The sequence below is a fragment of the Passer domesticus genome, chromosome 8, assembly GCF_036417665.1.
Source record: "Passer domesticus isolate bPasDom1 chromosome 8, bPasDom1.hap1, whole genome shotgun sequence".
In the NCBI taxonomy this organism is placed as follows: Eukaryota; Metazoa; Chordata; class Aves; order Passeriformes; family Passeridae; genus Passer; species Passer domesticus.
Window position 1 is genome coordinate 57,339,143 of NC_087481.1, and position 11,738 is coordinate 57,350,880.

The 11,738-nt window shown below is 45.0% G+C and overlaps 1 protein-coding gene across 2 annotated transcripts in view; it reads left to right on the plus strand.

Annotated features, from left to right (window-relative positions):
- The window catches only part of MGMT (O-6-methylguanine-DNA methyltransferase), a 137,413-nt gene extending 125,961 nt beyond the window's left edge, over positions 1-11,452 (plus strand). The window contains exons 5-6 of one of the 2 annotated variants that reach the window (XM_064431603.1): positions 3,840-3,979; positions 10,255-11,452. In XM_064431603.1, coding sequence (XP_064287673.1) covers positions 3,840-3,979; positions 10,255-10,398 — 284 coding nt within the window. In that variant the 3' untranslated portion in view covers positions 10,399-11,452. Of the gene's footprint in view, positions 1-3,839; positions 3,980-7,605; positions 9,188-10,254 lie in introns of those variants that run through there. The other variant, XM_064431602.1, reaches the window with a different exon arrangement.
- Positions 11,453-11,738: the final 286 nt, after the last annotated feature.

Sequence of the window (11,738 nt, forward strand, 5' to 3'; positions counted from 1 at the left end):
CGGCTTCAATAATAAAAAGAAGCCTCAAAATTGCTAAAAATCTGCTCTCGTGCTTGGATTAATGGTTTCCACCATTTGTTGTCAGGAAAAGTTCTGCAGTGTGAGTGTGAACCTGTTCTTCCCAGATCCAAGAGCCAGCTTGAGTTTTGTGGCTCAGGTGGGAGCTGCTGTTTTCCAGACAGATTTGGGTGTTTTTCAACTGTCGTGCTTGAATGTTTGGGTTTTTTTTTTTGCTAATAGTAATAACAGTGAGAAGAAATGAGTGAAAAAAAAAGTTATCTGTGCAGTACCCCAGGCAGGCTGTGAAAAAACTGCCGAGGAGGAGCAAGTGTTTATAACTGTCTTTGCATTTGCAAAACTCTGGGGGAAAAACAAACAAACAAAAAGAAAAGCAGGAAAAAAACCCCACAAAAATAAACCAACACCACAAACAAAAACTAACATTCCCAGCAATCAGGGCTGAGGGGAAGGAAAAACCAGTCTATCTTTAATTCCTCTTAATCAAAGAGATTAAAAAGGGTGGAAAATCAGGCTGTGGGGTATAGAGGGGACAGAAGGGGGCTGGCACTGGTCCCTCTGCTCTTCCCTCATCCATCCTGAATCCTGAGGGACTGACCCCCTCACCAACCCCAAAAATCCTCATTAGAGATTAGATACAAACATATATATATATATATATATATATATATAGGTAAATAATACATAACAGATATTATTTAGTGGAAGGTGTCCCTGCCCATGGCAAGGAGGTGGAATACAGTGATTTTTAAGGTCCCTTCCAACCCAGACCATTCCATAATTCCATGATTATTAGTTAGAAGTGTTTGATTTTCCTTCTTTGGACTAATTCCCACCTTCAGTTACACTGTTAAAAGTTACAATACAGCGGTTGTTCAAGTAAAAGTGATTTTCTCTCCATTATCCCCATGGATTTAACATGCTGTATGGAGAATTAAGGCCCAGGGGGCTGGTAGGAGGGACCTGTGAGCATTTAGGCATTAACAACAGGTTTGGGGTAATTTATGTGGAAATATTCCTTCCTGTGGGGGTGGGGAGGGGATGGGATGGTGTTGAGTTTTATCTTCTTTTTTCTTCAGGGAAAAAAGTGTCCTCCTCACACAGGATCACCACTAATGTCAATTCTTCACTTCTTTTTCTTCTGCCAAGGTCGGGATTAAATTGTGAAATGATATTTCTTGTTGGGACTCGGATGTTTATCAGTTCTTATCCATGTCAGTCTCACAAACCCTGAGTTCTACAGCATTTCACTCCAGCAAACCAAAAATGGAGCCCCATCTCTCTCTCTACAAGGCCTTTTAAGGATAAACTGTCCAACTAAGAAATGACACCTAAATTATTTTTACTTTTAACCAAATAACCAACCACCCATGCCCTGCAATGCAGACTTTTTAATCCAATTACACAAAACCACCCAAACCCATGGAGAAGAAGGTGAAGAAGAAGGTGAAGAAGAAGGACCAGCCTCCACCCCAAAACCTCCATCTTGCTTTATATATATTACTGTATTCTAAGCCCTTAAACTCTGAGTTTCCCACCCTGTGGCATCCCCAGGACATGGAGTTCTCGTGGAGCCAGAGAACTCCTGTGTGTTCATTTTTATGTGGGGATTTCACAGCACTTTATAAAGATATTTAACAGCGTAAAACATTGGCACACTGAAAACTGGGCAAAGTTCACCCACCTCATCTGGGCAGGTTGTGCTCCCAGGCACTCACACTTGCAGACAGTTCAATAACAGGATTTGGCACTGCCTCTTGGAGCTGCTTAAACTAATTAATGCGTTTGCTCCCCGCAGGATGAATTGAGTTTTCAGATACGTTTCCAAAATGATGTGCATGATTGCTAAATGTTTCATTCTTTTGAACTCCTCACGAGTGTTTTATGTGGGAGCAGAGGCAGGGATTTCTCCTGTGAAAAATGCCTGGTGGCTCTGGCACGTGGATAACCTGTGCCCCTGTGTGTGAGAGGGGGATAATCCGTGTCCCTGTGCCAGCCTGTCCTCGGGAATTTGGGCATCACCTGGGGCTGTCTGCAGCTGCCCCATCCTCCCCCAGCTGCTCCCTGTCCAGGTGCACTTTGCTCTGTTTTCTCCCTCTTTCCAACAGGTTCCCAAAAGTTTCAGGTGCGTCCCACCCCAACCTGGCAAAACTGAGCGTAAAAAATGGATTTTCTGGACTGGGTGTTGGTCATTTAAAAGATGCCATGGGGCAGTGACTGCCCAAGACACCTGAGCAGGGGGGTTAAAGCTAATCCTGCCAGATTAAACAGGTTAAGAAAATAATAAGGACCAGTTTGATTTGAAATAAACCTTTCTGAAGGAATCACAGTAAACAAAATCTGTTTGCCTAAGGAAACCCTGGTAGCAATCAGCCAGTAACACAACTGCTTGTGCTAATGAACCCAAAGCTGTTAATGTGGTTTCTTCAGTTAAATTGATTCATGAATTTTGAAGAGAACATTATCTAATGAATTTTCTTTGAATAGAAAGCAATTAAAAGGACAAATCAGTCTGATTAACCCCAAAGTCACCCTACTGCCACAAATGGTGTACAGTTTGAAATTATATCATAAAAAACTAGAGCAGATTTGCTATCTCTTTGCCCTCTACTAATCCATGTAAATTAATGAACAACAAAGTTAATTTCTTTGATGACCCTTTTCTCGTATCACCTGGATTATGCTGATGTTTAATTTGCTTAATGTTATAATAAAGACTAAACAGATTTTTTCAATGAAGTGATTATCATTCCCTTCAGTTAAGAAGTGATTTTTATTATTTAACACACACATAACGCCGTATGGGTTTCCTTTAAGAACAAAATCACATTTACCTTCCTACAGAAGGTAATCAATGTCTTTTTTGACAACTAGAGAAAGAAAATGTTTTTAATCAGTTTGTTTCTTTGCCAGAGCGGGAGGTTGAGGCTCTCAGCTGGGGGAAGGGGTCTCTTCTCCTTTTTTTCCCCTTTTCCAGTCACCAGCTCACTCCTGTCAGTAAGTTAGCCAGGAGTTAGCTCTTCAGAGCTTTCCCAAGTGCCTTGGAAGAGCAAGAGGTGTTCAACCCAACTCAAATCCAGACAGGACTATCCCTTTTCCTTCCTTGAAACAGTCCTGGGCTGGGTAACACCCTGAGATGCCAAAGAAAGCCTCTCCTAATGCATTTGCTTTTTCATTATTTCAGCAGTTGGAACACTTAAAGCAATTTGCTGCCGAATTAAAATTAAAATAATGGCCGATACATTATATATATTTTCCCCCTGTATCATTAAGGATGTGCAGGACATTCAAGGTCACAGCTAGTCCTTACACTTGGCAGTGTGTGCAGTAGCTCGGGGGTCCCCACTATAAAATGCAGTCAGCCAGGATAATTCAGAGTTTGCTGGCTCTAGGGCGTCTCTGGCACGTCCCAGCTGAAGTTGGAAATTAGCTGGAGATGCCAGGCCTTTGTCAGATAGGTACAGCCACTTATTCCTTCCCTTTTAATTTGACTCTATGCTAATTTATACTCCGCCAATTTAATGGGAAAAGCCACATTGTGCGAGCTAACAGGATAATTGTACTCGAAGCAAATTAAAAATATAGGAAAATCAAAGCCTTAAATCCCTTTTTTATAGTGATCAGTTACTCCAAGCAATTGCTCTCTGCAATAATCAAGTATTTAAATGTAGTCATACAGGGCACAAGACCAGGACAGTACACGGGGCTGTTCCAATTTAAATTACAAAACTGCCACCGAGCCTCGCTTTGCGCTGGGTTTTTTTTGACTGTTCCATCCTAATTTCTCCATTCCTGCAATGCTTTCTCCCTCTGCCTTGCAGATTCCTTCACCAGGCAGGTGCTGTGGACGCTGCTGAGGGATGTCAAGTTTGGGGAGGCCGTTTCCTACAAGCAGCTGGCAGATCTTGCTGGGAACAGCCGGGCAGCCCGAGCCGTGGGAGCAGCCATGAGGAGCAACCCGGTGAGTCCAGGGCACCTTCCAGCCCAGAGCTGCTGGGAGATGCTGGATTTAGAGAGCTCTGCGGGCTAAATGTCGTTAGGTTAAATTTATCTGCTCTGAAAACTGGCCTGCCATGAGGAATAAGGTCAGTAAGTGTTTTTAATCAGCAATAATGCACAGCCCAGTTGAGTGTGATTTATGCCCTACCATTGATGGGGTTGGGTTGGGAGGAGAAACACTTCTGTTACTCACCAGCCTCTGCACAGTTTGTTGTTCTCAAACTTCTTTACGTATTTTTAGGTTGGGGAAGTCTTTTATCTTCCACGTGGGCTTAAATAGGCAGATTATGAGTGCTTTTGGTTGTGTTAAACTCATCCAAGAGCCGCCCACTCTGGCATAAATACAATTCTGAAAACAAGGCCAGGAGCACCCTGGGACAGTGGAAGGTGTCCCTGCCCATGGCAGGGGGTGGGATGGGAGAGTTTAAGGTCCCTTCCAACCCAAACCAGTCTGGGGTTCTGGAGGTGAGTTGCCTGAATTTGAACCATCTGGAGGGAGCAGCACTCTAGGTGAACCTGTGGATTTCTGATGCTAAGTGATCTGTGTCTGGTTTCCCTTTCTTTGTCTGGGTTTGTCTTTCCGGGTGTTTTTGTGCACCTGAGTCACCTGGGCTGGTGTGTGAAGCTGCTGTGGGGCTCAGTGGGTGCTGTGTGGGTTGGGATCAGCCCGTCCTGGCTCGGAGGGTCTGGGGGCTCAGCTGGGTGTGCCTGCACTGTTTGAGGAGCTGTTCAGTCCCTAAACCCACCGAGCCACAGAGCAACAATTCGGGTTGGAAGGCACCTCAGAGCCCATCTCATTCCACAATCCCCCACAGGCAGCACCCAGCCAGGGAGACCCACACAGCTCCATGTGGGGTGAAGCTTTGAGCCCACCCTGCTATTTGCAGCACCCATCAGCTGTCCCTGTGAAGCAGCTCCTATCAGCAGTGTTTTGTCAATACCCCGCATTGTACTTGACAATACAAACTATTTTAATATGATGGAATGCTTTCCAATATAATCTGGTGTACATTAAGATAAGGCAATCCAATGCAAACCTACAGGAAACAGTTCTCAAAGAATAACAATCCAGTGTTGTGCAAAAGGAGATGTAATTGCTATCGCCTAGAAATGTACCCAGCTTTGCCCTCAGGCTGCAGTGGAGCAGCAGCATCCAAAGTAGCAGTAACAGCAGGTTGTGGTGTGAAAATTCCTGCTTTTTCCCCTGTGAGGAAGGATGAAAATAGTTCTGAAAATATACAGCAAAGCTCCTGCAATTTTTTTAAATGGGGTCCTAGTTATTATTGCCATTTCCCAGCCCATACCATGGCTGCAGTGGTTTCTGTCCCCAGCAGAAAATTTTTAAGCTATGGTTATAGATAATAATGTATAGCTGTAGGGAAAAGGAGCTGTATTAATATAATACCACCTCAATATTTCATCATAGAAAGCTGATGATTAAAAAAAAAAAAAAAAATCAGTGCTGTAATGAGAGTCCTGCCCATCGCAAACCACAATTTTGCTACTGCTCATCTCCTGGAGGTAATCTGAAATTCCATCCATATTCCACATGCAAACACACACATACATTGTCCTTTTGCACTTGAGTGTGAGCAACTGTTCACTGCTCCTGATATTTCCCCCAGAAATATCTCCGTGGTCCTTCACCTGTGAGCCATCATGTGCAGGCTGGCTGTGTGCAATGCACAGGGATTTTATGCATGAGGTGAAAGATAAAGATAAAATGTGGCACTGGAAAAAAAAAAACCCTCACCTTTGTTATTTCTGTGTATAAAGCCATCAACTCTTGCGAAAACAGATTTTCTGACCCAATTTGCAGCTCCACCTTGCAGCCTCGTAGAAATCTGATTAAAGAAAATACTGAGAGGACCAGTGTGAAAAAACACGGGAGGTCAGAGATTGCTCTACAACTACCCAGGGTCTAAACCTTCAGTCCAAACCCCAGACCCATCCCTGGAAGTGCTCAGGGCTTGGATGGGGCTTGGAACAGCCTGGTGTGGTGGAGGATGGATTTGTGATAAACCTGATTGAGTGAGGGTGGCAGTACCAGGAAGAAGGGCCCTTTGAAATAACCCTGAGCTGGGTGCCACATTGTCCCTCAAACACTTGGGTAAAATCACAAGCTCACCTTTCTCCACCAGATACCAGCACGTTTCTCCTTCCTATGAGTCTTGGTCTTTAATTTGGGTAGAGTGCATTCCACAGGTTTGCCCCTGCAGCTGGGATGCTTCACATAATTCCTGGGCTGCCCTTCAGCTTCCTGAGAAGGTGGAAGAGGTTCCAGCAGCAGCTGCCTCCGTTCATGCCCAGGACAGGGTGGGGATGGCTCACCTTTCACAGGAGAGACTTCCCCGAGTTTGCTGTGGCTCACACTGATTGCAAGGTCTGTGGTCCTCAAAGGGAACCCATAAAGTTCAATTAAAAATCTCATTAGACTGGTAGAGGAGGATCAAAAAGAAATCACAGAAGCTCATGGGAAATGGAGAATGTTGGGCTGATTAGTCCAAGGCCATCCTAAATGAGTGTTCTGTGCCTTAAATAAGACATCTTCAGTGGTCTGATCACAGCACTCAGAGCTGCCTGTGCTGGGTTTGTGCCCTCTCCAACTGTGCTGGTCCTTGGGCTCACCCCAGCCAGGGGCATAGCCTGATCCTGCTGCCAATCTGTCCTAAATCGAGGATATTGCACCAATCCATCCTGAATCATGGATATAACGCTCAGCTAAGCCATGGATATTCAACCAAAATGTTTTGAACACTGGGGGAGCAGTTGTGCATTTGTGAGAAAATTGTGATGGGTGGATCTGAAATACTGTGGACACATCACAGTACCAGTGTGCTCATCCATTGAGTCAGGGAATGTCCTGAGCTGGAAGGGACCCACAGATCATCCAGTCCCACCCCAGCCCTGCCCAGACCCCCCAAAATCCCCCCTGGGCATCCCTGGCGGTGCTGTCCAAGCTCTCCTGGAGCTCTGGCAGCCTCGGGGCCATGCCCATTCCCTGGGGAGCCTGGGCAGTGCCAGCACCCTCAGGGGAAGAACCTTTTCCTACTGTTTTCATTCCCAATACCTTTGCTTCCTTTGGTGGCCAGTGATAACCTGAGAGCCACACTGGGTCACATCACAGGATTTGTTCCTGCTGGGGAGGAGGTGCAGACAAAGCAGGGGGTGGAACTGGGTGACCTTTAAGATCCCAGCCAGACCAAGCCAGTCTGGGATTCTGTGACATGAGCAAACCACGAGACTGTTTTTTGCTGAGTGTTTTTTTCTGAGTGTGTCTCAGTGTGATCCCTCAGCTGTTTCCATTTTGGCCTGGCTGAGCCAAGCAGATCAGCACCTCTCCATCCTTCCATGGGACAGTTCCCTCACCTCAAACTGAGCGCTGGGAACAACCAGAGCACCGGAATTCCCTAAAAGCAGTTCAGAGTGATCCACCCTTGTTCTGCCACTCACCCAGATGGCTGTTGATAAAGATTTAGCATCATGTTCCGAGTGTCAGGGCTGTCAGTAGTGCTGAACCATTTGACCAGAAGAAAAAACGCACAGGGAGCTATTGATTACAGCTTCTCAGTGTCACTTGTTCACCAGGATTTAGGTATTGATGAGGCTGCGAGTGAAAACAAGCTCTTTCCCTTGTGGGCCTCTACCCAGAAGAACAAAAGCGAAGTTGGAGAAAATATTCAGCTGGTGCCCGAATCAGAGGGACTCCGGCATCGATCCGAGGGCTCCTTCATATTATTTTTTTGTTGGAGACAAATCTCTGGGTTTGGAAGTTTTATAGCGTTTGAGGTAGGGGCCGTGTGTGTGATGGATTCGTGGAGGAGAGGAATTAGATTTCACAGCATGAAGATTTCAGCGGTGCTATAATATTATGAGCTGCTTGGTTATTGATAAAAATTACATTAAATGTAGCTGAGGCATTAAAGCTCCAGACTAGGGTAGTTCTCCCTCTAAAATGTCCTTAGGGCCCTAATAAATTTTAGCAGGTTTAATTATTTTAGTAGGCTGAACGTTGTCACCACAATTAAGCCAAACTGAAGCAATATTCAATATTTTTAAATTACAGCTGGTATGGTCTTTGTACCACTTCTACATCCATAGCTGTGGAGGGTGACAGATAGGTGCTTGTGTTGGGACAATCTCAGCATGGAATTCTTTGTTTTGGCCATGGAAAAAGGGGCATTAATTTCATACCTCCTCTGTTTGCTTGGTGGTGACAGCTCAGCCCCACTCCCCTGTGCTGTGAGCAGGTCCTGCACCCACCCAGGGATCATCCAAGACCCCACATCTGAAAATAAAATCCTTTTTTTTTCTTTTTCTCCACCAAGATTTATAGCCTTGCCACCAAAATCTGCTGCTTTACTGTGTGTATTTTTAAAGAATTGCAAATGAACCTCAGAGATGTTTTACAGTGTATTATTATGGCTTTGTCACTCAAGCCAAGCCTCCTGCAGGAGCTGCGGGGAGTGTAAAGGCAGAGAAACCCCAAACCAGAAAAACACTTGCAAAAAGAAAAAAACCCAATTCCTTTGAAGAAGTCATAAACCTACTGTGGGATGGCTTGGCAAAGAGCAAAGTTTTTATTGGTAGTCACTGGAGTTGTCACAGATGGATTAATCACTTGTGGCATTGCCACCTCCAAATAAAGCAGATATTGGAAGCATTTTTTTATTTAAACCCTGATCAACAATTAGGACCTGTGTGTATTCTCATTTAATGTGAGTTGAGATTAAGATTTTAAATTTCAGGCACTGAAATTAGTTAGGTAAACTGAAAGAACACCCCAAAAAAACCCTTCTCAATTTATGGTCTGGCCAGTAGCTGTTCAGCTACTTTGGGGTTTGTGTATCCCAGGCTCAAATATACCACAGTGCTTGAACGTTATTATTAAATGGGATTAAAATAAGTGGGGGTAAAGTGTGCAATTTGTCTGTGTGTCTACATAGAAATAAATTACAATTTTTGACTTGAGATACCCAGATTTGTGAGAACTGCCCTTTTGGGTGAGTGATTGTTGTCCCAGCTCCACCATTGCAATGCCATTACTATGCAGTTACCAAAACACACCCGTGATTAGAGATGATGTATTGCAGTTTTTATGGTGTGTACTTCAGCTATGATAATCACCTGTAATAAAAAAATTTAAAAAAAAAAAAACCAACCATGTTTATGTTCTCCTCTGCATTATCAGTCCATTATGTAACTTCTGGCATTGATTTTGCAGAATCTGTGTCATGTGGTTATAAATGATAGGCAGTAGAAGGCAGAGAGGGGGGAAAAAAAAAAGAGTTCTTAAAATTGGTTAGGTTGGAATCAAACTTCTCCTGTTGGAGGTTTTAAAAATTCACAACCCATTTTGGATTGACTTGCTGCTAAATAATAAATAGTGCTTTGGTCTTCCAGAGAATTTCTCCAGGGTGCACATGGAGGTGCTAGAGCAGGAAGAAGATCAGGCGCTGAGACCCCTTCTCAATAATCTATTTTTTCCCATAAATCTTCTAGTCCTGTGAGGATCATGGTGTTCCGGAATGGGTTGAGTGGGAAGGGACCTTAAAATTCATCCCAGTGCCACCCCTGCCATGGCAGGGACACCTTCCCCTGTCCCAGGTGCTCCAGCCCCAGTGTCCAGCCTGGCCTTGGGCACTGCCAGGGATCCAGGGGCAGCCCCAGCTGCTCTGGGCACCCTGTGCCAGCCCTGCCCACCCTGCCAGGGAGCAGTTCCATCCCAGTGTCCAATTTAAATAATCCTTCATGTGCATTTTGGGTCTCTGAGGCTTCGTTCCCCACCCTGGGCACAGAGGGCTCAGCTGGCACAGGACTGCAGAACCTGGTGCTGCAGGGAAGATTTTATATATGGGATTTAATATCTCAGGTTTATCTTTTTAAAGGCTTTACATCATTTTTTATGTATTAAAATTCCTTTCCATGCCTATTTTTTCCTGAGAACTGGAGTGGTCTCCAGGGGTGCCGATGGGCTCGGTTTGTGCTCTGCCCGGAGCGTGGCCCTGACGTGGCAGCTCCATGTCCCTGCCAGCCCAGTGCCACACAGCTGCTGCCTTTTAGAGTGCTGGATTTCCAGACTGTGGAACCACAGCATCATTCAGGCTGGAAAACACCAAGCCCACGGAGCCCAGCCCGTGGCAGATCCCCAGCAGGGCACTGAGGGCCACATCCCGTTGTTCCCAGCTCCCCTTGGCCTCACCCTTTGCTCCTCCCGGGTTTTGGGGTGTTTTGCAGATCCCCATCATCATCCCGTGCCACAGGGTGATCCGCAGCAGCGGGGACAGCGGGAACTACGGCGGGGGACAGCTGATGAAGGAGTGGCTGCTGTCCCACGAGAAGCTGCAGAAGGAGAAGCTGGCGCGTCCAGGGGGATGCTAACCAGGCACGGCACAACCACGGCTCCTTGGCTTGTAACGAGCTCTCGGAGCACCCAGCAGAATTCAGGGAAATGGTAAATATTTGAGTGACATATAAATATAATGCAACATCCAAAGTGAAATGTGTGGTGGCACCACTATATTAAAAAAGCGGGATGCGTCCTGGGGGAGGCAGCTCGGCTGCCCTTTCTTGTTTTTACATTTTACAGCAGAATGACTACAGCGATCCAGGCCTGTTGTGCATGGATTTTGTTCCCATCTCCAGCCCTGTTTTGTTCTATTTTTAATGTCCATTAAAGCAGGGATAAGGGAGTGGGAGGGACGTGGCAAATGTGAGGTGGAAGCTTCCCCCTGAGGAGGTGTCTGGCTCAGCCTGGCATGCTGGGCCCTGCCCGCCCCTGCCCAGCTCCCCCTCCCCAGTTTGGGGCATAAAATGGTTTTTTACCTGAACAGGAGTTGAGAGAGCACAGTGAGATCTGTGCAGGCAGCTGTTGAATGCCTTACTCCTGCCTTTTCTTTTTGGATGGGGATATGGGATTTTTTTTTTTTTTTTTTTTTTTTTTTTTTTTTTTTTTTTTGTGTAGAGCAGGGGAAGAGATGATCCTGACAAATTGTATATTTTGGATAAGCAGTTTGATTAGCCAAATTTGGCAAAATACTGAAAGCTCATTGTAGCTGTTTCCTTATCAGCAACACATTCCTTTATCATTTGAGTTTTCCTTCAGATTTCCACGTTTCTCTGTTTTCCAAAGCTTTATTTCCTGTAGCCTCTCCACTGGAAGGATCCAAGAGACATTAAAGTTAAATTTTGAGGTGGTTTTAGCAGGGTTCTCTGCGAGTACGAGCCACCAGAAGCTGAAATTTCCAGTATGGGAATCGTAAATTGTAACATGGAAATACTGATTTTTTTATGTGTTTTATCATATTTTCATGGATGTCTCTTTAGAAAGGCCATTGCTGCCCCCCAAAAATTATTGTGTGGCAATGCGTTAGTTAATGCAGGATTATTGATACCTCGGAATTACTTCAATAAAAAAACTGCTTTGCATGTGCAAGTGTCTTTGGGTCTGTTTATAAATAAAACACAGGGTGTGATATATGGGGAAAATAAACTATACCCCACTGTACAATATAAGGCTGTATTTTTATCAAGGGTTTCTCGTGGCGATATAAAGCACAGAAGCAAAGCTCAAGTGGTTTGTACGTGTCACCAGAACCCCGAGATAAAAATACGGCCTTATAATATGTACAGTTTGGGTGTATTTTATTATTTCTTTATATCTCTAATACATGCTGCCACCAAAAGCAGGCGGCAGCAAATGTCAACTTTAACCTTTCCCA